This window comes from Artibeus jamaicensis, unplaced genomic scaffold (genome assembly GCF_021234435.1).
Source record: "Artibeus jamaicensis isolate MK-2021 breed Jamaican fruit bat unplaced genomic scaffold, CSHL_Jam_final contig_889, whole genome shotgun sequence".
Lineage (NCBI taxonomy): Eukaryota > Metazoa > Chordata > Mammalia > Chiroptera > Phyllostomidae > Artibeus > Artibeus jamaicensis.
This window is the reverse complement of record NW_026522005.1, coordinates 6,103,239-6,128,899: the sequence shown is the minus strand read 5'-3', so window position 1 is coordinate 6,128,899 and position 25,661 is coordinate 6,103,239. Positions and strand designations below refer to the sequence as shown.

The following is a 25,661-nucleotide window of genomic DNA, read 5'->3' as shown; positions in this document are numbered from 1 at the left end:
CATCATTATTTGATTTTGTTAACTAAGATTTTATTTAGGGTAAATAACCATACTGTTCTTATCACTCCTGCCTCTCAATCTTTTCTTAATCAAGATACAGTACATCATCACTGGGGAAGGAAGTGACATGAACTACTTTGAACCTGGTGTTAAATCAGATTGCAGGCCCACTTCTGCTTCTATTATTTTCCTAAGAACTTCTGCTCCTTTAACGTTTTCATGGATGTGAATCTGCATCCATTTGCTCAGGCCTCGGTCTTCTGGTTGGTGATGTAAGTTTGGGTGTGTGTTTAAGCCTGTATCTCCCTCCCGTGCTTGTGACCATCCAGGCTGGAGGCCTGTCCACATACCACATATCTGCTCTCAGAGGGCTTGAGCCTGCCCAGCCCACACTCCACTGCCTGACTGGGCTGACGCAGCCACCCTCACCCACATACACAGCCAAACTCAGACAGGCAGGGAACCTCCTGTACTTTCCTGGGTTAGGTGATTTTGACCAATGGGGCACTTCGATAGACCAGACCCTGGTAAGGAGTATGGGAGGAGTGGGAAGAATGAGAGGAAGAAGTTACTAGGCAGCCAACGAGCACATGAGCAAGATGTATTGGAGGGTAGGACAAAGGGTAGAAGCCCAGGGAGCAAGTGAGAAACAGAAAAAGGAAGATGGAAGGACACCAGAGACGTAATTCAATGATTCCACATTCTCTCCGCTGGGAACAGCAAACACCGAATGCCGTGAATATATGTACCAACCGTAAGACTTATGACTTACGCTGCCAGCACCTAGAAGTGTATGGGTGAGATGGAGGAAATAATACATTTTATGGTAATTATGAAGATTTAGTGAGAGGAGTATGTCATTTTATAAGTTAAAAAGCACTATTCAAATAAGATTTTATCATTAACCAACTGTATATTAATTTTAAATTTCATGTGTGCATATCTTTTCTCCTCGTTGTACTGCATATTAATAGTATGTAGTGCTGCTGTCTTTCTGTGCTTCTCCCCTCCAGTCATCCACACCCAAGTCTCACAATTCCATCAAGGTGGCAGGCACTCTCAGTTTCCACCTTAAGAAACTAGAAAAAAAAGAGCAACCCCCTCACCCCCAGTAATCAGAATAAAGGAAATAATAAAGAACAGAGCAGAAATTTAAAAAAAATAGTAAACAGCAAAATAATAGAAAAAATTGATGCAACCAAAAACTGATAAACTTCTAGCCAGAATGATTGGCGAAAAAGAAAGAAACAATTTCCAATATCAGAAGTGAGAGGAGGGGATCATCACTAGAGATTGGATGATATTAAAAGGACAATAAGAGAATATATGAACAAATTTAGGCCAGCACATTTTAAAACAGATGACATTGATAAATTCTTTGAAAAAACATATACTACCAATGCTCATTCAGAAAGAAATACTTTGAACAGCCCTTGTCAAAAGTTTAGTTAAGCTTCTTCATGGTATTATTGCCTTGAATCGATTCTGTTTGGCTAAGCAGCCTACAGTGACAAAAAATTAGTCCTTCATGCAAGCACATGCCCTCGATAGCAGCCCACTAAGTCACAAAGTAAATGCAAGTTCCTGATTTCACTTTATCCAGTGGCCCTTGGTCTAACCGTCTTCCCTGACTCCCAATACCTTGTCCTTACGCTTCCCTCCCAGAAGATCCCTGTGGAGCTCACTAAAGTCCCACTCTTTGGGTTTGAATTGGCCAATCTGGCTTTAGCCTGGAAATCCCAAAGCATTCTATCCATGGACCCTAATAAAAACATGTTCTGCCTTTCTTTGTCTGGACTCTGCCTTGACCTCCTTGTGTGACCTGTTGAGGCATGTCAGGTATTTCCTCTAGGACCTGCAAGCCATAAGCTTCTCTATTTCCATTTCCTTTATGATCTGGTATTGAACTGCAGTTCACCATCTGGCACCCTGTGCTCCACTTAGCAAGTATTAATTTGATGAATTCATAAGAGCCTTAAATCTATTAAATATATCAAATTTATAGTTAAAAATCTTCCCACCAAAAACCTCTAGGCCTATATGATTTCATTGATGTATTCTATCAAATATTTAAAGAAGAAATAAATATCAATTTTATATATTTTCCAATTCTATGATAACAGCATTACCATAAAAAAGATGTTATAAAAAACAAAGACATTACAAGAAAACTACAGACCAACATCCTTCATGGACATAGGTGCAAAAATGTTTTTCATTGGAACGCAGACGAGTGGTGCGTGCATGTCTATGGTGGCTTTCCCACTACAATGGCAGAGTTGGACAGCTGCAACAGAGACCTTGGCCTACTTTATATCTTGCACCTACCAGAAAAATTGCTGACTTTTGACTAAAGTTGCATATTGAAAAAGATGGAGAAATGGTCACCTCAATTGCCCTGAAAACCAAGCTTTAGATGAATAATAGTGTCTGAACCTTTTTTTTTCACTTTAATGTCCCTCACTACCTACACCCCTCTCCCCTCCCCACCACAGTAGTTCCTTAAAGAGCCAACCAGCAAAAAATCTAGTCATTTAACAAACATGTGCTAAAAGCAAATTGGCATTGGGCATCAAAAGTCTTGACAACATTCTCCCCTTCAGATGTCCTAATTAACTTGTGGTAATCAAGCTCTTGGGGGGTTTACAAAATTCATAAAATTCCATGCACAAATAAGTTATCCACAGCAATATTACATTTGGTTTCTATCCTTGTATGATGCCCTTACTTTATTGAAATATAGAAATCCCGATAAGTTAAAACATTATCGAATATAGTACACATCTGCAGTAGCTAAATATTAGAGCTTGCTCTAGAAAAGTTTTACTGTAGCTTCATATTGGAAACATATAGACTCCCTAATCCTCAATAAATTTTGACTACAAGACTATTGATGACTTTTAGATAAAAAGGGATGGGTTCCGTGTTCATTTTTCTAAAGACTCCTGATAAAACAACCTGACAATATACAATACTAACCTGTTAGGTATGTATCTGTAGGAGACTTCCTTGGGCAAGGCAAGGTTTTCAAGTCTTTTGCTCATCTGAGTCTTCAAGGCACCATCGCAGACCGGGCGGATAGGATCTTGATTTCCCCAAAGCAGTTTTCTGTGAAAGAAAGAAAGAAAGAAAGGAAGGAAGGAAGGAAGGAAGGAAGGAAGGAAGGAAGGAAGGAAGGAAGGAAGGAAGGAAGGAAGGAAGGAAGGAAGGAAGGAAGGAAGGAAGGAAAGAAAGAAAGAAAGAAAGAAAGAAAGAAAGAAAGAAAGAAAGAAAGAAAGAAAGAAAGAAAGAAAGAAAGAAAGAAAGAAAGAAAGATGTTTAGTAAAATAAGCCAAAAAAAAAAAAAGGAAAGAAATTCACTGTTAATGAACATCTTAGACTACTTCTCTACTAATTTTACTTTAGTTTAAGAACTATCTCTATTATAAAATTTTACAATTTCCAACAGGCATCAGAAGCAGATAAACTACTTCATGTAAGTTGAAATTAAAATAAAATTAGATTGCTTTATCTATAACCTTAAAATGTGGTGATCAAAATGAACCTATTAGAGGTAGATAGTTCTGCTTCTGCCATCGGGTAGGTAACATGGCAATTTATAGTCAGTTCAACATAAAATGGTCACGCCACCTCTCTACACTGTGCCCTCACGTGGGTGATGAACTGTACCAGGTGGTCATAAAATAAAACAGAAGAGAGTAATATTAATAGCTATCATTTGTAGAATTCTTACTGTGGGCCAGGCACTAGGCTAAGTGCTTCACAGACTTCAGATCATTTAGTCTCAATACCCTGTGAACTAGGTATGATTACTGTACACAGGGTGAAGAGAGGGGGAAATCAGTCCCAGATTAACCTGACAAGGCTTCTTAGAAGTAAGTAGAAGACACAGACTGCCAGAAAAGAGGCACCTTTCAGGTTGGAGTAACTATGAGAAATGGGAATAAGCAAGGATTGGGCAAAGTGTGTTTTGGCAGAAAGCAGAAAGTCATGTTGGGAGTAATTAAGTCACATTTCCAGAATCAATGGGGAAAGCATTGAAGGCCTGGCTGAGGAATGGTAAAACTTACCTCAGTAACCTGACTTTGCACATACCTAAATTTGCCAGCTAATTGAGCTTATCCCTTTTAAAGGCCCCAGTCATTGTTTTATTTCTAATTTTGTCTATATTGTATATACTCTTCTGTCTCCAGTTTGCAAGCATCAGCCAGAGTCACTATTAGAAATGTTTATTAATAAATTAATTCATATCTCCATGTACTACATTGTACTGGTTCCTTTTCCTAAGTATGATTCAACTCTGTTGATTTCTCACCATCCCTGTGGCTATTTCCCTTGTCCAGATCTTAAATCCACATTTCTTTCTCCACAGCACTGTCAGAGTGATCTTTCTCCAGTCTGATCTGACCAAGTCATCTTGTTTAAGACACTTCAAAGGTTCCCACTTGCTTTAGAATCCAGTTCCAACTCCTCACTGTGGCTTACAAGGCCCTCCACAATTTTGACAAGGAGCCCCTTCCTCTCCACCCTACATATTCTTCCAGGAAAGAAATGTCTTAATCTTTTGGAGATTTCCCCTTCCACTGTTAAGTGCTGTGTGCAACAGGTGCTCAATCAGGGTTTGATGAATGAAAAAAATGGTGAAAACTGGGGACTCACCTAATGGTGATACAAAACAGAGACTAGAGAGGAGAGAACGACTTCAGGGAGAATAAGAGGCTAAAGCAGAAGCTTGTGTCCTCACATGGTGGAAGTGGTCAGGGTGCTCTCTACATTTTCTTGTATGAGGGCGGTAATCCCATTCATGAGGGCTCCCTGCTCATGACCTAATCACCTCCCAAAGACCTCGCCTTCTAATTCCATTGGGGATTAGATTTGAAAATATGAATTTTGAGGGGACATAAAGATTTAGTTGATAGCATCTGATAGAGAACTGGTATTCAGAAAAATACAAAGAACTCTTAAAATTCAACAATGGAAAACAATCAACCCAATTAAAAGAAAGACAAAAGTTCTGAACAGATACTTTACCAAAGAGGATATAAAGATGGCAAATAAACATGAAATATGCTAACATCTCATTAGGAAATTGCAAACAAAAACAATTAGATGTTATTACATACTTATTACAATGGCTAAAATACAAGAGACTAACAACACCAAATGCTGGTTGAAGATATGGAGCTACAGGAACTCTCATAAATTGCTGGTGGAAATGGCACAAACACATTGGAAGAGTTTCTTACAAAACTAAATATATTCTTACCATATCACCCAGCGATAGCACTCCTAGGTATTTACCCAAATGAGGTGAAAACTTCTATCTACACAAAAACCTGCACACAAATGTTTATAGCAACTATATTCATAATTGCCAAAAACTCTAAGCAACCAACATGTCCTTTACCATATGAATGGATAAATGTGGTGCACCTAGACAATGGAGTATTATTCAGCACTAAAAAGAAATAAATGATCAAGTCATGAAAAGACACAGAGGAACTATAAATGCCTATTGCTAAGTGAACGAAATCAGAAAAGGTTACACATTGTTTGACTACAACTACATGACATTCTGGGAAAGGCAAAACTATACATACAGTAAACAAGATCAGTGGTTGCCAGGGGTTTGGAGAGGGGAGAGAGAAGGAAATAAATGAATAGAAGGGGCACAGGTAATTCTTAGGGCAATGAAAGCATTCTGTATAAGACTATAATGGTAAATACGTGATTATGCATTTGTCAAAACACATAAAATGAACAACTTAAAAAGTGAACTCTAATGTTAACTGTAGACTTTATTAATAATAATGTGGTGATATTTGTTCATCAACTATAACAAATGTACCACAATAATGCAAGCTGTTAAAAATAGTGGAAACTAGAGGAGGGGGTAGTAATATAGAAATTCTATTGTACTTTTGCTCAATTTTCCTGTAAACCTAAAACTACTTTAAAAATAAAGTCTATCAATTTTTTTTAAAAAAGCAATAGAAGATCAGAAAAGAAGTGAAAAAATTCAGGCTTTACTCAAGAGCTAAACAAGAAAAGGGGTTGTCCTGTAGCTAAGAGTGGAAGGACAGTGGGTTCAGCCTGCTGGAGATTTAGAGAACAGGTGTGCTCTAGACAGAGGCTTAGAGGCAGCAGGACCAGATGTTAGAAGCAGCAGCCTGAAGGATGGACACAAGAGTTTCAAAGGAGTGTGGAGTAACACCCTGGGATGGTAGTTTTCAAACCTGTCTGCCTGCTAGAATTACCTGGGGAACTTTTAACAGTCCTGAAACCTAGGTTGAACCCCAAATCAAGTCAGTCAGGATTTCTGGGGATAGGACCCAAACATTAATTCATTTTAAAGATCTCCAGGTGATTCTAATGCACAAGTTTGAAACCCACTGACAGAGGGGTTTGCTTTCATGTGTTGACTCAACTGAAGTGATAATATTTGTTCAGTAGATCCAGTTGAGCAGTGAGGTGGATACACCTAGGATGCAAGGTATGTGGGCAGGTAAGAATAATACTTACCTATATATTGTAAGGAATACATAATCACAAACAAAACCATATAATATTTTCTTACCTATCTGGGGTTCCCCATTGTTTTTTAGGCTTAGAAAGATCCCGGATTCTCTTCCTAGAAAAAACACTAACAAATACCAGCTGATTAATTCAAAGAGAACACTTATAAATATGGTTACATTAGATGACTTCTACTCAAACAAATCCCATCTGAGGGAGAAAAAAAACAATATCTTATTTGATGTGATATATCTTATTTGATGTGATTTGAAGAATTCTAAAGAGCTTAAGGTATTCAAAAAATATTGTAGACCCAAAATTCTCACTTCTAGAATCAATGATATACTCAGAAAGATTCAAGATGGTGGAGAAGTAAGTAGAAGCTACACTAACCTCCTCTCAGGACCAATCTGGAATTACAACTAAATTGTAGAGAAATCATCCGGAATAACCAACTGAACAGCTGGTTCAGCTATTGCTGGTAAACAACCAGCTATTGCTGGGAGAAGCCTTATAACCATGGAGAGACAGACAGAAGAAACCACTTTACCACAACGTGACGGGTATGAGGTGCAGAGGGTATGAGATGTGGGAGGGCTGGCTGGGCTCTCATGGGTGGCAGCTGAAGTCCCAGAGGGATATTTCAGCAGCTGGGGGTTCCCCCTGAGAAGTGTCTGGTCTAAACCCCAAGCTGGGTTCCCCAGCCCAGATCACCAGAGCCAGAAAAGAACCCAGATAACATCCAGCTGTGAAAACTGGCAGGGTTTCTGTCTGCCAGAGAGAGATGGCTGGAGATACAGAGAGCCTTTTAAAGGGCCAATGCACAAAAATTTATTTGCAGCCATTTACCCTAGCTCTGGCAAAGCTGGGGGTGGGGTGGACAGAGTGAGAGAAAAATTTTAATTTCTTTTAAACCTAATACTATTTTAATTTTAATTTCTTAAAATTAAAAAAGAAATTTTAATTTCTTTTAAACCTAATACTAGGTTTCTTTTAAACCTAATACTTCTCATCTCTTACTCCATTCCACCATATTCTGTCCCTTTTTTATTTATGATGTAAGTTTTACTTTCTTCCTCTCTTCACCTTGTCCCTATTCCCTAATCTTATTGCTCCTACCCTTGCCCTCTCAAGATATTTTTTCTTTCAGTTAGTCATCTCATGTTCATTTTTACTTTCTCATAATAGCTTTAACCTCTGTATACCTTTATTAATATTGGCTCATTTGCTATTGATAGTGTGATTGTGGGTGGGGTTATTTTTGCAGGTGTGAGTTTATTTCCTGGGCTGTTTGGTTTTGTTCTGGCAGCACCTGCACAATGGCATGCATGACATGGTGGGCAGAGTGACTCTGTCAGCCAGCTGGGGGGAAGGACCCACCACAGAATGACCCAACAACAACCAAAACCCAATTATAACTAGAAAGCCCATGTAAATGGCATAAAGGGTGTCCTATCAAGTTTAAGAGAGCAAGGAGCATGCACCACTGAATCCCACAGGTTTCTACCACAGAGGGTCAGTCACACCATGAAGACAGGGAGTCAAAACAGATCAATCTAAGAAGTGGAAACAAACCAGAAGAGTAATCTAAAATGAAACTTAAAAGAAACAACTCCCAATTAAAAGAAAAAGAGGAGTCTTCAGAAAGAGTGCATTTAGAGAATGGGGACAGAGATATATAATGGAGATAGCACAATTTTGTCAGAGAATCAAACCAAATCAACCACACAAAAGGAAGAATCAGAATAATAATCATAATTAAAATAATAACAAAAATATTTAAAAGACACTCTCTAAACAGTCTTTAAAAAAAAAAGTATAGCCCTGGCTGGTATGACTCAGTGGACTGAGTGCCAGCCTGCAAACCAAAGGGTTGCCAGTTCAATCAGGCATATGCCTGGGTTGTAGGTCAGGTCCTCAGCTGGGGGTGTGTGAGAGGCAACCACACATTGATGTTTCTCCCTCCCTTCCTCTCTCTAGAAATAAATAAATAAAATCTTAAAAAATATAGAAATAATTTTAAAAATTTAAAAAGTATAAACACTAGGTAAACAATGGCCCTGTCTATTTAGCCACAGGATAGTTTGCTCACTCAGCATACGTTTATTTTAGTGATGTGGTATTTTAAATGGACACTTGATAACAACCAGTAAATGTTAGTTCTACCAACTGTTCTGCTCAGCCACCATACAACCTTGAGAAAGTGACATAATTTCTCTGAATTTCATTTTCTCAAAAATGTAGTTAATTATATCCGCACTATTGACTTCTCAGGATCCTTGTGGAAAAAAAAAATTTCACTGCAAAGCATTACATAAAAATAAAGTAGCAGTTTTACTGCCTGAAAGGAGAAAAAAACCTAGAAAGCAAAATACATAGAAAATGTAAAATAAATCTGAATAATAACAATATATGTAAACGTTAAATAATAATAATAAATATAGGACTTCCGCCAAGATAGAGAAGTAGGTGGAGGGTCCACCTCGCCTCTGTGCACAACCAAATCTAAGAACAACTATTTTTAACAGCAGTCACAACCAAGCCACACGGAAAATCGAGAATACGGAGTCCAAAGGACAACTAGATACTCGGCTGGACCGGTACGAGGAGCAAGGCCAGCAGCGGAGCAGGTTAGCAAGAAAAAATTCCCGGGGCGGTGCGCGGAGCGCAGGCAACCGAGGACGCTGATCGCCAGTGAGCTGGCTGCCGGAGCGCACACGGAAGAGGCGCGGAGGGTACGTCGGTCGCGCGCATTTACGTGCGGAGAAACCAGTGAGAAGGGAAACCCACGCGGTGCAGCAGGCTCGCAAAATTAGGATCGGATAAGCAAGCCCGAGGCGTTTGAGTGTCTGGACGCGCTGGGCTAGCGGAGAGGAACACCATCGCTCCCTCTCTGACCCCGCCCCCACACACAGCGTCACAAACCAGCGACCTGGGTCGCCCCGTCCTGGTAAACAACTAAGGCTTCGCTCCGCTCACTTAACAGCACGAATAGACCAAAAATGGCTCTAGGACAACTCAGAGCCCCAGAACCGATAGACCTAAGTGATGAAGAAATAGCCAGTCTTTCAGATGCACAGTTCAAAACACTGGTTATAAAGATCCTTACAGAACTGGTGGATTTTTGTCACAAATTAGAGAAACATATGGAAGCTAAATTAATTGAAATGAATGCTGATACAAAAGATACCAATAGTAATGGAAAGAAAATTGGGACTCAAATCAAGGGAGAGAACCAGACGGAAGAAAAAAATGATCAAACAGAAAGGAATGAAGAAATAAGAATTCAGAAAAATGAGGAGAAGCTTAGGAACCTCCAGGACATCTTTAAACGTTCCAACATCCAAATTATAGGGGTACCAGAAGGGGGAAAGGCACAGCCACCAGTTGAAAAATTATTTGAACAAATAATAAAGGAGAATTTCCCCAAGATGGCAAAGGAAATAGACTTCCGAGAGATCCAGGAAGCTCAGAGAGTCCCAAAGAAGTTGGACCCAAGAAGGAACACACCAAGGCACATCATCATTACATTAGCCAAGATTAAAATGAAGGAGAGAATCCTAGAAGCAGCAAGAGCTAAGGGGACAGTCACCTACAAAGGAGTTCCCATCAGACTGTCAGCTGATTTCTCAAAAGAGCCCTTACAGGCAAGAAGGGGCTGGACAGAGGTATTCCAAGTCATGAAAACCAAAGATCTACAACCAAGATTGCTCTACCCAGCAAAACTTTCATTTAGAATGGAAGGACAGATAAAGTGCTTCTCAGATAAGACCAAATTCAAGGAGTTCATCATCACCAAGCCCTTATTATATGAAATGTTAAAGGGACTTATCTGAGAAAAAGAAGATAAAAAAGATGAACAGTGAAAGGACAGCAAACTCACAGTTATTAAGAACCACACCTAAAACAAAAGCAAACTAAGAGGATAGCTAGATCAGGAGCAGAACCATAGAAATGAAGATCACATGGAGGGTTAGCAACAGGGGAGTGGGAGGAGGGGAAGGGGGGAGAAGGTACAGAAAATAAGTAGTATAGACAGTAGATAGAAAATAGATAGGGGGGAGGGTAAGAATAGTAGGGGAAATACAGAATCTAAAGAATTTGAGACACATGTTCATGAACTAAAGGGGGGAAAGGGTGGGGGAGGGGTATGCAGGGTGGAGGGGAAGGGAGGGGGGAATAGAGCAAATGTAATGGCATAATCAATAAAAAATAAATAAATAAATAAAAGAATGAAAAAATAAATAAATAAAAGCAGAGATTAAGATAAAATTAAAAAAGAGTTTTACATAAAAAACAATAAATATAAATGGTTTAACTCACTTATAAAAAAGAGTGAATAAAAATTAAATCTGCTATTATTTATTTCTCATCTATATGAACCATTGATATGAATGCTTGGAATTTCTCTTTAATGATTCCATTCTTAAACCTCTTTCTAACAATATCTTAGCCAAACCAAATCTTAGCCAAACCAAGAGTAAACATCTATTTTTCATGACTTCCCACCAAGATGGAGGCGTAAGTGAAAACACTGTACCTCCTTGCACAACCAAATTTAAGGACAACAAAGATTTACAAACAAAAACACAACCAGAACAGACAGAAAACTGAACTGTATGGAAGTCGGACAACAACAAACCATTCATCCAGATGGGTAAGAAGGGTGGAGTCTGTGGCCAGCAGAGAAGGGTCCTGGCTGGAAGAGGTGGTGGTTAGCAGAACTGGGTGTGGGGAAGAAATGAGCAAACCCAGTGAGGTGCGCAAGGTGGTTGGCTGACCGCGGTTACACATTTGCGCTTAGATAAACCAAGCAAAAAACAAGCGGTGAGACAGACCGAGCAACCCAGGGCCACAGCGACTGGAAATAAAACCTAAAAGCACCAATTGGAAAAACTTTCAGGGGGGTGAGATACCAGGAGAGGCTCCCAGCCTCACAGGAATGTTTGTTGCAGAGACTTACAGGGTTCTAGAACGTATACAAGCCCACGCACCTGGGAACCAGCACCAGAAGGGCCCAATTTGCTTGTGGGAAGCAGCAGAGGGGACTGAAATCCAAGAGAGAGCGGAGCAAGCGCCATTGCTCCCTCTCTGACCCCGCCCCCACATACAGCGTCACCACCCAGCAACTGGGTTGCCCCGCCCTGGTGAACACCTAAGGCTCCGCCCCTTATACACAACAGTTGTGACCAGACTAAAACATTATGGCTCAAACAGAAGAACAGCTCAAAGCCCCAGAACCAATACTTCTAAGTGACAAAGAGATAGCCAACCTAGCAGATGCACAGTTCAAAACACTGGTGATCAGGATGCTCACAGAACTGGTTGGTTTTGGTCGCAAATTAGATGAAAAAATGAAGGCTACACTAAGTGAAATGAAGAAAAATGCATAGGGAACCAATAGTGATGGGAAGAAAACTGGGACTCAAATCAGTGGAGTGCACCAGAAGAAAGAAAGAAACATCCAGTCAGAAAAGAATGAAGAAACAAGAATTCAAAAAAATGGGGAGAGGCTTAGGAACCTCCAAGACATCTTTAAACATTCCAACACCTGAATTATAGGGGTACCAGAAAGGGAAGAGGAACAGCCACAAGTGGAAAACTTATTTGAACAAATAATAAAGGAGAATTTCCTCAATATGGCAAAGAAAATAGACTCCCAGGAAGTCCAGGAAGCTCAGAGAGTCCCAAAGAAGGTGGACTGAAGGAGGAACACACCAAGGCACATCATCATTACATTAGCCAAGATCAAATGAAGGAGAGAATCCTAGAAGCAGCAAGAGATAAGGGGACAGTCACCTACAAAGGAGTTCCCATCAGACTGTCAGCTTATTTCTCAAAAGAGATCTTACAGGCAAGAAGGGGCTGGAAAGAAGTATTCCAAGTCACGAAAGGCAAGGACCTACATTCAATATTGCTCTATTTAGCAACGCTTTCATTTAGAATGGAAGGGCAGATAAAGTGCTTCTCAGATAAGATCAAATTCAAGGAGTTCATCATCACCAAGCCCTTATTATATGAAATGTTAAAGGGACTTATCTAAGAAAAAGAAGATAAAGAAGATGAACAGTGAAAAGACAGCAAACTCACAGTTATTAACAACCACACCTAAAACAAAAGCAAACTAAGAGGACAGCTAGATCAGGAGCAGAGCCACAAAAATGGAGATCACATGGAAGGTTAGCAACAGGGGAGTGGGAGGAGGAGAAGGGGGGTAAAGGTACAGAGAATAAGTAGCATAGATGGTAGGGAGAAAATAGACAGGGGGAGGGCAAGAGTAGTGTAGGAAATGTAGAAGCTAAAGAACTTATGACACATGGACATGAACTAAAGGGGAGGGAATGTGGGGGGAGGGAGTGTGCAGGGTGGACAACTATAAAGGCATAATCAATAAAATATATTAAAAAAAGAGTAAACATCTATTTTTCAGAAGATACCTATTTTGTACACTGTATGCATGTACATGTGCACAGAAACATATTTTTTTTATAGAGGGCATTTTCTTGAAGTATCACTAATTGTTGTACTTGAATTAGAGTCAGGGGAGAGTGGAATACATTGAGCTGGAGCTTCACAAAATCTATGATATGGGATTGTCAATGCAGAATCCCAAGTCCCATAAAGTTTCATACCTAGTATGTAACACCTAGTATTTAGCAAACAAGTAAAACACTGAAAATAGAAGAGTTCTCAGGCATCTCTTTTCCCCATCTCATTTCTTAATCACTTTCTTTCTCTACTTTCTTTTTCCCAAAGGAACTGTCATTAGAAAAGGGCTTTATGACAAAGAGAAAGCACAGGAACCTTCTCAAAAACCCCAAGTTAGGCTTTCACATCAAATGCCCCCAAATGAATTTGTTCCATTCAGCTAGGCTGGTCCACTGAAGTCTGGAAGAATGGTACTGTAACTACGGCCTTACCGTTTCCTTACAAACTCACGGGGAACGGGATCTGCAAAAATGAAAAGTAAATGTAAAAATTAGCTTCAATAAGAATCAAAGACATATAAAGATAGTATCGCCAATCAATAGAGAAAGGAGTTAAGGAAAAAGAACTATAGGGGAATGGCCAAGTTAAATGTGGCACATTACCAAAATAGACCATAGTTCATAAGCCACAATTGAGGAGTTAAATATTTTTCTAAGTTGAATTAAAGCAAAAATAATAGAATATCTACCTAATCACTGGATTTTAATCTGAGTTGAAGGTGACAAAAGACATAGAAGAGCCCTGGCTGTTGTAGCTCAGTGGCACGTGCCTGAGTGGCAGGTCAGGTCCTGGGGACGTGAAAGAGGCAACCAGTTGATGTTTCTCTCACACATCAATGTTTCTCTCGCTGTCTTTCTCCCTCCCCTCTCCCATCTCTGAAAATATGTAAATGAAAGCTTTTTAAAAAAGACAGAGGAAAATATTAATAGATTAAAATATTTAAAACTACAACTTCTGTATGTCAAAAATTAAAACTTAAAGAGTTTAAGAATTTGGAGAAATATTTGGCAGCAAGTATGATAAATGCTAACAGTCTTAATATTTGAAGAATGTAAAAGTATAGATGAATAAGAAAACACTAAGGTAGATGTTAACAGTTAAATGGACAAAGGATAGAATTGAATTCATGTATAAAGACATATAAAGGGCTAATAAACATAAAGTTCAAACTTGCTTGTAATCAAAACAATGCAAATAAAAATGAGGTATTTTTTAAACTATCAAACTGGCAAAAACATTTTTTTGCAAAGATAATGATGCTGAAAGGATAATGAGAGGCAAGTACTCTTGGTACTGCGGATGGAAATTTAAATTAGTGCACTTCATAAAAAATAAACGGAATGAGTCAGCAGTGATTACATTGCTTAATCCAATTCTACTTCTAGAAATGTACCCTAAAGAAATAATGCCAAGTGTGGACAAAGATTTATGGATGAAATTGTTCATTGCAATATCTTTAACAGTGGAAAACTGGATACACCTGAAATGTCCCCAACAGAGTAAGTGGTTAAGCAAACTAAAGTTCACATTAAGAGGGGCTTTTTTTAAGTAGGAAAATGTGCAAAATCATACAGGCCAAGTTATGCAAATGCTTATTCTAATGGGCCTCATAATGACAGATTGTTCTCCTAGTTTCTGTTTGGGAGTTTTTCATTACATCCGAAATCACATTTTCTACTCTCTGGAATGTTTTGGTTAAGGAAAGTGGGTGTGCTCTGGCATCAAACAGACGTGGCTCAGCCCCCAGTTTTGTTAGTTGCACAGCTAGCTGTACAATCTTGGGCAAATCACTTATCTTCTCTGAGACTCAGTTTCCCCTTCTCAGATAAGAGGATGATAAGTAGGTCTGTGTAAAGGTCAGTGGCATGTATGAAAAGCACCTTGCACATCATAGATGCAGACGGATGAATGGCAGTTAGAATGATCAGTTACAACCTCAGTGTATCAAAGGAGATGTAGGAAGCACTCCAAGTACTGACTGGGCTTCTATGTGCAACATGGTGTCAGCTGTTGAGAGAATAAAAATGAGTAAGATGGGTCTCTCCTCTCAAGGAATTTACAACCTGGCGGGAAATAGGCTATGAACTTTTTTTTAAAGTACATGTAAATTTTGAATTTGGATATTTTCTATTGCTTTACTTTTTAAGGCTAAACTGACTCAGACCTAAGGAAAAGGTGAGAATTGCCAACGAAAATGCCCCTGGTGTCCATCCTTGCTGGCATCCATGAAACACGCACTCTCGTTCTGTGGGTTTTTCACGTGTTATTCCCACATGTGGCTTCCAGCTTTATCTGTACAGGTCAGAGAGTCAGGATAACACTGAATCAATCCTTAAACATCCTCTGCAAATACTAATGACATGAATGAATAATGCTCCTTCCTATTGCCCAACCTCCCACAGGTCGAACTTTCTCTGTGTATTTCAGAAACACATTTTAAATGTTATATCAGCTCTTAAGTGGCCATTGTTAGCTGATGTTCCAAGAAAAGCAGTAGTACGATGACTTCCACATTTGTCTTCCACATTAGAACCACCTGGAGGACCTTTTAAAAATTGCCGGTCTCAGGCCAACCCCTCAGCCCATTTAATTTGACCTCTGAGGGTGTGACAGGGGCACTAGTAATTTTTGAAGAAGACAAGTTTGAGGACTACTTCAATGCTGTTTAATGGCTAGGACACGAGCTCTGGAATCAGACTGCCTAGAACCAAATCCTGGCTCTAACCTCTGATCTCACGAGTTTACCCAAGCCCTCTGTACCTTACTTTCCTTGTGTTCTCACCTCAAAAGGTTGTTGTATGAAAGTTAAACAAGATAATATATGAAAAGCACTCTTATATTGGGCCCAGTGCCCAAAACACAGTATATACACAATAACTGGTAGCTTTCATGAATCCTAAAAATTCAGCAATTAAGGTTTTGTTTAAATTCCTGTGAATTAAAAAAAATGTTTAAGCCCTGGCTGGTGTAAATTGACTGCGGGCCTGAGAACTGAAGGATTGTGGTTCGATTCCCAGTCAGGGCACAGGCCTGAGTTGCAGGCAGTTCCCAGCAGGGGACGCACAAGAGGCAACCATACATTGATATTGCTCTTCTTCTCTCCTTCCCTTCCCCTCTAAAGATAAATAAATAAAATCTTTAAAAAAAAAAAAAGAAAAATATAAACAGAACCAACAGCGCAGGGAAGGAAGCCAGGATTCAAACCAATGATTTGGAACAAAAGAAACAAGAATTCAAAAAACAAAACAAAAATAAAAACAAAAACAAGGATAGGCCTAGGAACCTCTGGGACAACTTTAAACATACCAACATCTGAGTAATAAGGATGCGAAGAGGAGAAGAGGAAGAGCAAGAAGTTGAATACTTATTTGAAAAAATAATGAAAGAAAACTTCCCCATTTGGCAACAGAAATAGTCATACAAGTGCACAAAGAGTCCCAAGCAAGTTCGACCCATAGAGGACCACACCAAGACACATCATAATTAAAATGCCAAATGTTAAAGATAAAGAGAGAAACTTAAAAGCAGCGAGAAAAAAAGTGAATAATTATCTACAAAGGAGTTCCCATAAGACTATCAGATGATTTCTCAAAAGAAAATTTGCAGGCAAGAAGGGACTGGCAAAAAGTATTCAAAGTGATGAAAAGTAAGGATCTACAATCAAAATTACTCTATCCAGCAAAGTTATTATTTATAATAGAAGGGCAGATAAAGTGCTTCCCAGATAACATCAAGTTCAAGGAGTTCATCATCACCCAGCCCTTATTATATGAAATGTTAAAGGGACTTATTTAAGAAAAAGAAGATCGAAATATGAACAGTAAAATGACAACAAATTCATGGCTATTAACAACCAAACTTAAAACAAAACAAAAACAAACTAAACAATCAACTAGAACAGGAACAGAATCACAGAAATGGAGATCACATGGAGGGTTATCAGTAGGGGAGTGGGTTGGGGAGAGGGGAAAAGGTACAGAGACTAAGTAGCATAGATGGTAGGTAGAAAATAGACAGAGGGAGGCAAGAATAGTACAGGAAATGTAGAAGCTAAAGGACTTATATATGTATCACCCATGGACATGAACTAAAAGGGTGGGGGGGAGTGTAGGGTGGAGTGGAATAAAGGGGGGGAAATGGGACAACTGTAATAGCATAATCAATAAAAATATTTTTTTTACGTTTAAGTAATTGTCAAGGACACATTTACTACTAAGGGTTCTAACTATGAAAATCAGAATTAGTGAAATGATAACCTCATTGTGAACATGTACTCATTTGTAGTTTTATTGGTTTCTATATGTATTTATACCTTCCCCTCATTTCTAAAAAGATTTGAGGTCACTTACATAAATGCATATACTACAATAGAATATTATCTATTTTAAGATGAAAAATTCAAGGACAGAAGTAGAAAAATAGTGGAAGGAGAAGAGAAAGGAAAATAAAATTAAACAAAGAATGTAAAAGAGTGTAAAAGCCCAGCACAGTTGCAACTGAGCATTCTACCACTAAAAGCAAAACACACCAACTTTTTCTACTTCTAGAAAGAAATTTCTCTTGTGAAGTCTCACTGGTGTTATACAAGCAAAAAATAATCAGACGATAATAGAAAATGAAAGAATTTATTTTCTAATTGTTTCCTTCTTCAAACTTGACTCTTACTATGTTTTATGAAACCAAGTTAAATTAAGAAAAATAAGAATGTTTCCAGTAAAGTGCCACAAATGACTGAATGAATATAAGGCAAAATCCTTCTAAATTTTATTCCTCAGAAAAGATAAGGTTACCTTACATTCAAGCTTTTACAAGAAACCCATCTATGAAGCACTTTCCCAATTAATTGATTTTCCCACAAAGTACTGGTCAAGGGGAATGTGTTTGCCTGAAATAACTTAAATAAATGCTAGAATGGAAAATGCACAGAGCTGATATTGTTCTGACATTAGAGAAAAGCTTTCAGGTTTTTCATTATTAAGATTATTAGCTGAGGTTTTGCCATAGATGGCCTTTGTTATGTTGAGGTACTTTCCTACCCGTTTTACTGAGTGATTCAATTGCAAGTGGATGTTGTATCTAATCAAATGCCTTTTCTGCATCTACTTATAAAATCGTATTATTTTACCCTTTATTTTGTTAATATGGTGTATTGATCAATTTGTATATGTTGAACCATCTTCATGCCCCTGGAATGAACCCCACTTGATCATGATGTATTATGTTTTTAAGGTACTGTTATATTCGATTTGCTAGTATTTGGTTTAGGATTTTTGCATCTGTATTCATCAGAGATATTGGACTGTAGTTTTGTTTTTTTGTGTGTGTTCTATCATGCCCCTTAAATGTTTGTGTTTTATTTGATAAGCACATAAACCGCATTGCTCGAGTCGCCCTCTGGAGCGAGTGGGTGATCAGGTCTGTGCTCCAAACCATGTGATGGAGAGCGCTGCCATCTGCTGGGAGAAAGCTCCATTCAGACGCCGTCCGCTCCTGAGGTGCCCAGGCTCTCCTACCCAGGGAGTCCCATGTGTCATAATAAAGCCTTTTGTAACATGAGTGAAAATCAAAGTATAACTATTCTCCGCCTTGCCCTCTATCCTGCCTCCTAGGAGTCCACACTTGAGCTGCTCGACCTCTAGTCCTCGTGCCGAATGGGGTGCCAGCAATCTGCAAGCACCTCTCAGAACAGATCTGAAGGGCACAGAGGAGTGAGGAATTGAGGCAAGCAGGAGCTTGAGAGAAAAAGGAAGGTATTAGGGGGGAGTTGCTGTGATAGTGACAGGGACTTGGGAAGAAAATGCCTCAAGAACATTTTAGCAGGTTTTGCTCTGTTAGGTGGTATAATTTCTTTGAAAACACTTCAGGAAGACCTACAGTACCTTTCAAGGCTTTTTGAAATAAAATTCATGTTTGTTTTAGGTGTACCTTTGTTTTGAAGACCGGTGTTAGATCAGTCCAGTTCTCTATCGGGTGTGACCATGTAAACAAACACTGGGATGCTCCATGATGTGATATATTAAGCTCCATGGTCTGACACTGCTACTCATTCTTCCTTGGGCGTCTCCTAGGGACGCACAGCTCCCTAGCACTGTGCTCCCACTGCCGAAGCTCAGGGTCGGGTGGGCAAGAAATGGGAGGATGTGGGGAAGGATTTTGCTTGAGGATGAGAAGGCAGCGGCAGTAAGAGGGCAAGCCCTTCCTTCTGACTAACCAATAGCAAAAACGTGTCCTTCTACACAAACTAAAGCTCAAAAATATCACACCCCCAAGTAACGATTAAGGCACTCTCACACCCCTAAGTCTGCACCTTTGTGATTTTGTTCTATAATTTCAAATCCCATTTTCATATTCATTCGCCTGGGTGAAGATGGCACTGGGTAGACACTAGGAACTGGAGCTATAAGTCACACCATACACCAGGATAAATTCCAAATGGATCAAAGATCTAAGTGTTTTTTTTTTTAAAGTTGATAAAAGAAAACACATGGGTGAATTCCTTTGTAACCTAAAAGTAGAAAAAGGCCTTTCTAACGATGACTCAATACAGAAGCCATGAAAGAAATGATTGATAAATTTTACCATAAAATGTGTTTAGGGAAAAACAACAACAACAACTACAAAGATAAGCAAAGACAGACAGACCACCGGCAAAGTGAAACGAATGTGATACATATCCCAGACAAAGGGCGAATCTCCCTGGATACAAGGGGGAAATCTAGCAAGTCAAGGAAAGTGGGCATGAAGAAATATATACCAAAAATGACACTTAATAACCCTCATAAAATAAGATAATTACAAATGAAAACTTAATTGACATACTACTTGTTTCTCATGTATTAGATTTTCAAAAAGCCAAAAGTTTGAACACATTCCAGTGATGAGGCTACAGAGAAATAAAAGCTCCCACTGCCAGTGGGCGTACCAAGGGAATCAACTCCCACGTACACAGTTGTCTGTTTTTCTGTTCTCATCATCTGTTTTTCAAGTGCAGCCAAGAATTGACAAGAATATAGAGGGAGAGGCAAGGGCGTTCGGGGTGTTTGCAGGGGAGTGATTCTATTGGTGTAACATGGACTATAGAGTGAGTGAGGAGGGACAGAAGGACATGAGGTAGTGATACGTAATGAAAGGCTAAGAGCCTCAGTTTCTTAGAACTCCCTTTGAGGCTGAAGAATTGATGGAGGGGGTACAAGGAAGAGTGAGGTGGAAAGATAGGACATGGTTAGAGATTAGAGCGCTTCAAATAGAGATTTTAGAAATGGTACAACAGTTGACATTATCAAAGACTAGGGCAGTCCGTCACGCCCAAGAAGGAGTGACGTACAAGATCATTTGAAGTGAGTAGGTTGAAGAACTGAGAGGACAAGTGGATCATCCACCGTGGGGACACTGAAATCTCTGTGCATGTTCACAGGCTTGGTCTCGGAAAGGCAGTAAACTAGAATCATCTGAATGGAGTGGAGGGGAAAGAAGCCTAACTAGGTGGGTTTAGGAGGGAATGATAGATGATAAATGTAGGCAGTGATTAGACAACTCTTTTAACAACTTTTTCAGTGAAGGGAAGAGAAAAATAGTGGGAGCAGGAGGGGTCTGAAAAAGACATGGAGATCAAGGGTTATTTCAAGATGGAAGACCCTGGATTATATATGTATGCTCATGGGACTGATTGATCAGAAAGGGAGAAATTGATGCCATAGGAAACAGATAAAACAACTGTGGCAACTTCCTCAGGAGACAAGAGTGGAATCCATAGCACAAGTACAGGATATTTTTTTTCACCTAAAGAGGCACCATTCTCCCCTGCGATATGAAAAAATACGGAAGCCATGGGTGCAGATTCGGGAATAGATCAGTGTTGAGAAAATAAGGCAGTTTGTGACTGATTGCTTCTATTTTCTCAATAAAGTGTGAGGCAATATCTTCAGCTGTTTGGAGGTCAAAGGTGTGAGGTTGGAGGAGTGAGAACTAACCAGGTGAATAAAGCAGGCCTCCTAGGCTACTGCGCTACCAAGTGACCAACTGAGATTAGTGGTCATGAACCTGAAATAAAAGCACTCAGTATGATTGTGGAATTTTATACAGCAGCTGATTGTATAAAACAGAAGGTGGGTAGATGGATTTCACCTGGGTTGAGGTTTTGCTACGAGAAGTATTGTGATTAACCAAAAAGCCAATGTGGTGGTAGATTACTTGAGCAACTGGACAGACCATAAAATTGAGGCCGATAAAGAGGAATCAAGGAAAATACAAGATTTAAAAAACAGTCAACTGAGGGATTGGAAGTCTACTGTGGACAAAGACTTATGAGTTGGGTTATCATTGAAAGGTTAGGAGTGAGCTGGTGTGGTCAGAATAAAAGATGTTCATATCCAAGTCCCATTAGCCCCGCTGTCCCTATGAACTTGGTGAGGACTGAGTATACAGTAAGCACTTAGTAAATGTACCCTTTTAATACTTGCTCAGTGAGTGTTTTGTTACTACAACTTTAACAACATAATAGCTAGCATTTCTTGAGTATCACCATGAGATGATCAAACACTGACAAAAATATCCTCCCTTCAATGATCCTCCCTTTAGCTGGGGAGAAAGATAACAATGAAATGCAAAATCTTAAGTACCATAACAGAGGTAATGTATACAGTGGTAACCCAGAGGAAGGCAATAACTAACTGTAGAGAAAAATTCAGAAGGGCTTCAAAAAGAAGCGACAATGGCTAATCAGGGAAAGCCAGGAGGTCATCAGATGGAGGGAGGAGAGAGTGGAGACATTCAGGTTCTCTCATTACTAGAGTCTCAATTTCCCATCAGACTCCCTTCAGGTCCAAAAAGAGGTGACTGACTGCAGGCAGCAGGTAACAACACAAGAGCTATCTTCCTTTACAACAAAGTGAGCATGCAAACCTTCACATTAGGACACCAAGATTTAGGTGGGACTGGGTGCTCAGTGCTTTGGAGGGGCCCCAACAACCTACCTTTTGGAGAAGACCAGGGAACCCATGGCGGGAATCTGATCACCAGAGATGGAGAGAGCATTAAGGCGGAGCTGGGAAGCAGCTCACCTTCGTGAGCCTTGTGGGCCTTGTGGGGCTTACGGGGAGCGGGAGCGTGGACCTTGTGGAGTTCACCGGGTGCGCTTGGCTCCTGAGGTTTGCCGGGTGTATGGAGCACAGAGGGCTCAGAGGGCTCGTAGGGCTCGTAGATCTCGCAGGATTCGCGGGGTTCATGGAACTCCCTGGGCGCGTGGGGCTTGTAGGATTCGCACACTTCATAGGATTCGTTGTATTCATGGGGCCCCTGGAGAGCATGGGGAGCGTAGGGCTCATAGTGTTCGTGGGGTTCAGAAAGTGAATATGGCTTATAGCGCTTGTAGGGCTTGGAGCTCTCTTTGCACTTGTCTCGCTGGCCTTGCTCGTGGGCTGACTCGGATACCTGCAGCTCTTCCCGCTCCTCAGAGTCTGTGGGCTCATCCTGCAGGTTGGGGATCCTGTGTTCTAAGGGCTCCTGGAGAACTTTCAAAGAAGCAGATACTTCTGTCGTATCATGCCCATCTAACAGCTCGAATGAACCCGAAAACTCTTGGGTCTCCATGCGGGTCTGGGGAGCTCCGCTGTGGGACCAGCTGGGTTGCTGATGGCCGTAGGTGCTACGGGAGGGAGATGAGGAGCCACCCGCACTGGTCCCCAGCCCACCCCTACCCAACACAGAGGCTGCCGGACTCACTCTGTCCCCGCCCACTCCCCCGACTATTCTCTGGTTGCCGAGGCGACGCGACGAGCTCCAGGGGCCTACAAGCTGAGCTGGGCCAAATGGAGTCGGAGACGCGCGTCCCTGGAGAGTTGGACCGTGCTACTAACCAGCCGTGCCTCGCGGGCGAGTACTTTCGTTTGTTCTCTCGCTTGCTGAGGCCCTGGTGCAGAACGTCCGGACTAGTTACAGCGCCACTCAGCACAGCCAGGTCTCTGTTAGGTTCCATGACACAGATTCTCCACAGGCTTTTGTCTCTAATCGTGCTCGGAAGGGATGCGGAGATTGACGGCCCAGGCCACCATTATCCCTCTGGATTCCGCAGTGCCTTCCGAACTGGTGTTCTGACTTGGTAGGCCTCCAATTATGACACTCCAAACTGTTCACAATAAATCCTAAGCTTTGCGCCCTAAGGTGCCCCATGAGTGATCTAGTCCTTCTCTCTCTCTCTCTGTCCAGGCTACTGTGGGCTGCTCTGCTCTTTCTGGATACATTGCAGCCTTCCTGGTCCTCTCTAACACGTCAAGCAATTTCCTGTTTCAGCTTCTTCCTAAACCCGAAGCCCACCTCTCCCCTTGTTCACGTGCTAGCTCTCTTCTACCCTTTGGGGTTTGGCTTAAATATCCACCTACTCAGAGAGATCTTTTGGAACCCATAAGAATTTTTAAAAGGTTCCCACCATTACTGTCTAACTCAAATCCTTGTTTCTAGACCATTTTAAATTATTTTTCTGCTTAAAAAAAATTTGTGTGTTGGCCTCCCCAGCCAGAATGTAAACACCTTGACATTCTCCATCCTGGTAGCTGGTGTATATATGCCCAGTGCCGAGCACAGCGAATGACTGCAGAGTCATTGTGTTTTTTCCCACTAGAATCCCTTCACTCTTCTTCTAAAAGTCAAACCCCTTCTTTCTTTGGGGGAACTTCTTCCAGATGGTTTGAGTGGGCTAATGCAGCCCCCTCCCTGGTCTGGGCAAAATGACCACAGGCATTAGTTACAGGATGAATATGTGACCCTGGCAGAGCCAATCAGTGCCCCTCTCTGAGATCTGCTGGGTGGTGGCCTTAAAAGGACGGGGTTCATCTTATTCTGGGATCATGAGCTACATATGAATGCTGTAGGCCTGGTGTTGACAGGGGTCCCTTGGTGAGGGAATCTGAGAATGAAGCCAAGCAGAGACTAGCAGGGCCAAATGATGGAAAGCTTTGTTAACTCCGAACCCCTGAATCCACCCATGGCCACGCCCAGGTTCCCCAGGATGATGAACCCCCCCATCCCCTTTTCTTGGCACACAAAAGTCTAACTTGAATTTCTATCATTTTTAACTAAAAGAGCTCTGACACATTTTTGGGCATATAGTTGGTGCTCGATAAATGTTGACTAAATGAATAAATAAAAATACAGATCTACTCTTAGTGTACTTACTGAACTTATATTTTCTGAGCCCGGAAGGCTGGCAAGAGATGCCAGTTTGGGGTGAGTTTTCCAAAGTAATGAATGCCACCCTCCGAGAGGTCTGTTGGGAAGACCTTCTCTGATAGGCTCTTTGACAACACTCTGGCCCATCTTAGCTGAGGGCCATTTCCATTAGAAACCCTGGAACGTGTACCTCCCTTGACAACCCGAGAGCATCTCGAGTCTTTGCTTTAAATCATCCCCAGCACCAAGCCGTGACTACCATGTTGGCATTCAGTAGCTGTTCACTTAAGGGAAAACACCTGTCACAACATTTATCGCCAAAATGCAAAATCTAAAATCAAAACATGAGAAAATCAAGGCTAAACAAGGAAGAACAGGGATAGTACTTCCTATCTCAAAGGCTTGGGCATCATCTTTGAAATCAGGATCCAGGAGCTTATGTATTCCCCCGACCGCCCTAGAAAACATAATAAAAAGATGCCTCATAGAATTGGAGTTTGGGGACGGAAGTAGTCTGCATGTGATTTAGTTCTTTTCCAGAGTGAAGACTATGACACAAGGCGGTTAAGGGATTTGTTCAGGGGCCAGTTCATGGCCATCCTTGGGGCAGAAGCTGAAAATCCAGGGTTCGAGCTCCATAGGCCAGATGAAAGGAGATCTGACATTGGACCTGGATTGGCTGTTGTTACATCAGACTGTTACACACTGTCCTGCAGCTCTGACTGAGAGAAAGCTAGTGACATTAAAGGCACATAGTCTAACATCTCCCCTCAGAGGGCAGGCCCTGTTAAGAAGTACAGAATACTGTGACATAGTTAAAAATGGTTCCTTTTCTCCAACCATGGAAACACAAGGGTTTTTCCCTTTGATATTTATCATGGGAATCTGATCAAGCTCCTAGAGGTAAATTTCACAAGATTGTGGGTGGGGACCCTAGTATGACTGGGTCACGCTAGAGTTGTTAACTCTCACACAGAGCCTCCAGCAATTTGTGAATTACAGCTCTGGTTACCCCACCCCGGCACTGGTTCCCGAGTGAGCTTCCCACTGTGAGTCTCTGCTGTGGTAAATTGTCCTTCTCTGTATTCTGTTGGCAGCAGCGGTTTGCCCTATGCTCTCATCTCTGTTATGGATCCTAGAAGAGTTGTTGATTTTTCAACAACTAACTACTTCTGTTCAGCTTATTACTTGCTGTTAGAACAGTGCAGGCTTCCAAGCTTCTCATATGCTAGACTGGAAACTGAAAGTCCGCCCCCCCCCACCTTTTAAAAATCAAGACAATAGGCTAAAAGTTGGATTTATATGTAACTCTTTTCTAGGCAAAGAGTTACGTCTCTTACAAAGTATTTCTAGCTAGAAAAGCTTATATATAAAAGACAAATGTAGGGGAGGCTGGGATGGGAGAAATTGACAAAAAAAACTGTACTTGAAAAATAACTAAATAAAGTAAAAAAAAAAGACAAATGTCAAAAGTTTCAAAAACGAATCCTAAC

The 25,661-nt window shown here is 40.8% G+C and overlaps 1 protein-coding gene across 1 annotated transcript in view; it reads right to left on the bottom strand.

The window, feature by feature from the left end:
• The window catches only part of THEGL (theg spermatid protein like), a 43,430-nt gene extending 20,452 nt beyond the window's left edge, over positions 1-22,978 (bottom strand). Inside the window, exons 1-5 of the mRNA XM_053654965.1 lie at positions 22,701-22,978; positions 21,978-22,648; positions 13,437-13,467; positions 6,578-6,643; positions 2,971-3,108 (exon numbers count right to left, since the gene is read on the bottom strand). Of these exons, the coding sequence (XP_053510940.1) occupies positions 2,971-3,108; positions 6,578-6,643; positions 13,437-13,467; positions 21,978-22,648; positions 22,701-22,978 (1,184 nt within the window). The remainder of the gene's footprint in view (positions 1-2,970; positions 3,109-6,577; positions 6,644-13,436; positions 13,468-21,977; positions 22,649-22,700) is intronic.
• Between the last annotated feature and the right edge of the window lie 2,683 nt (positions 22,979-25,661).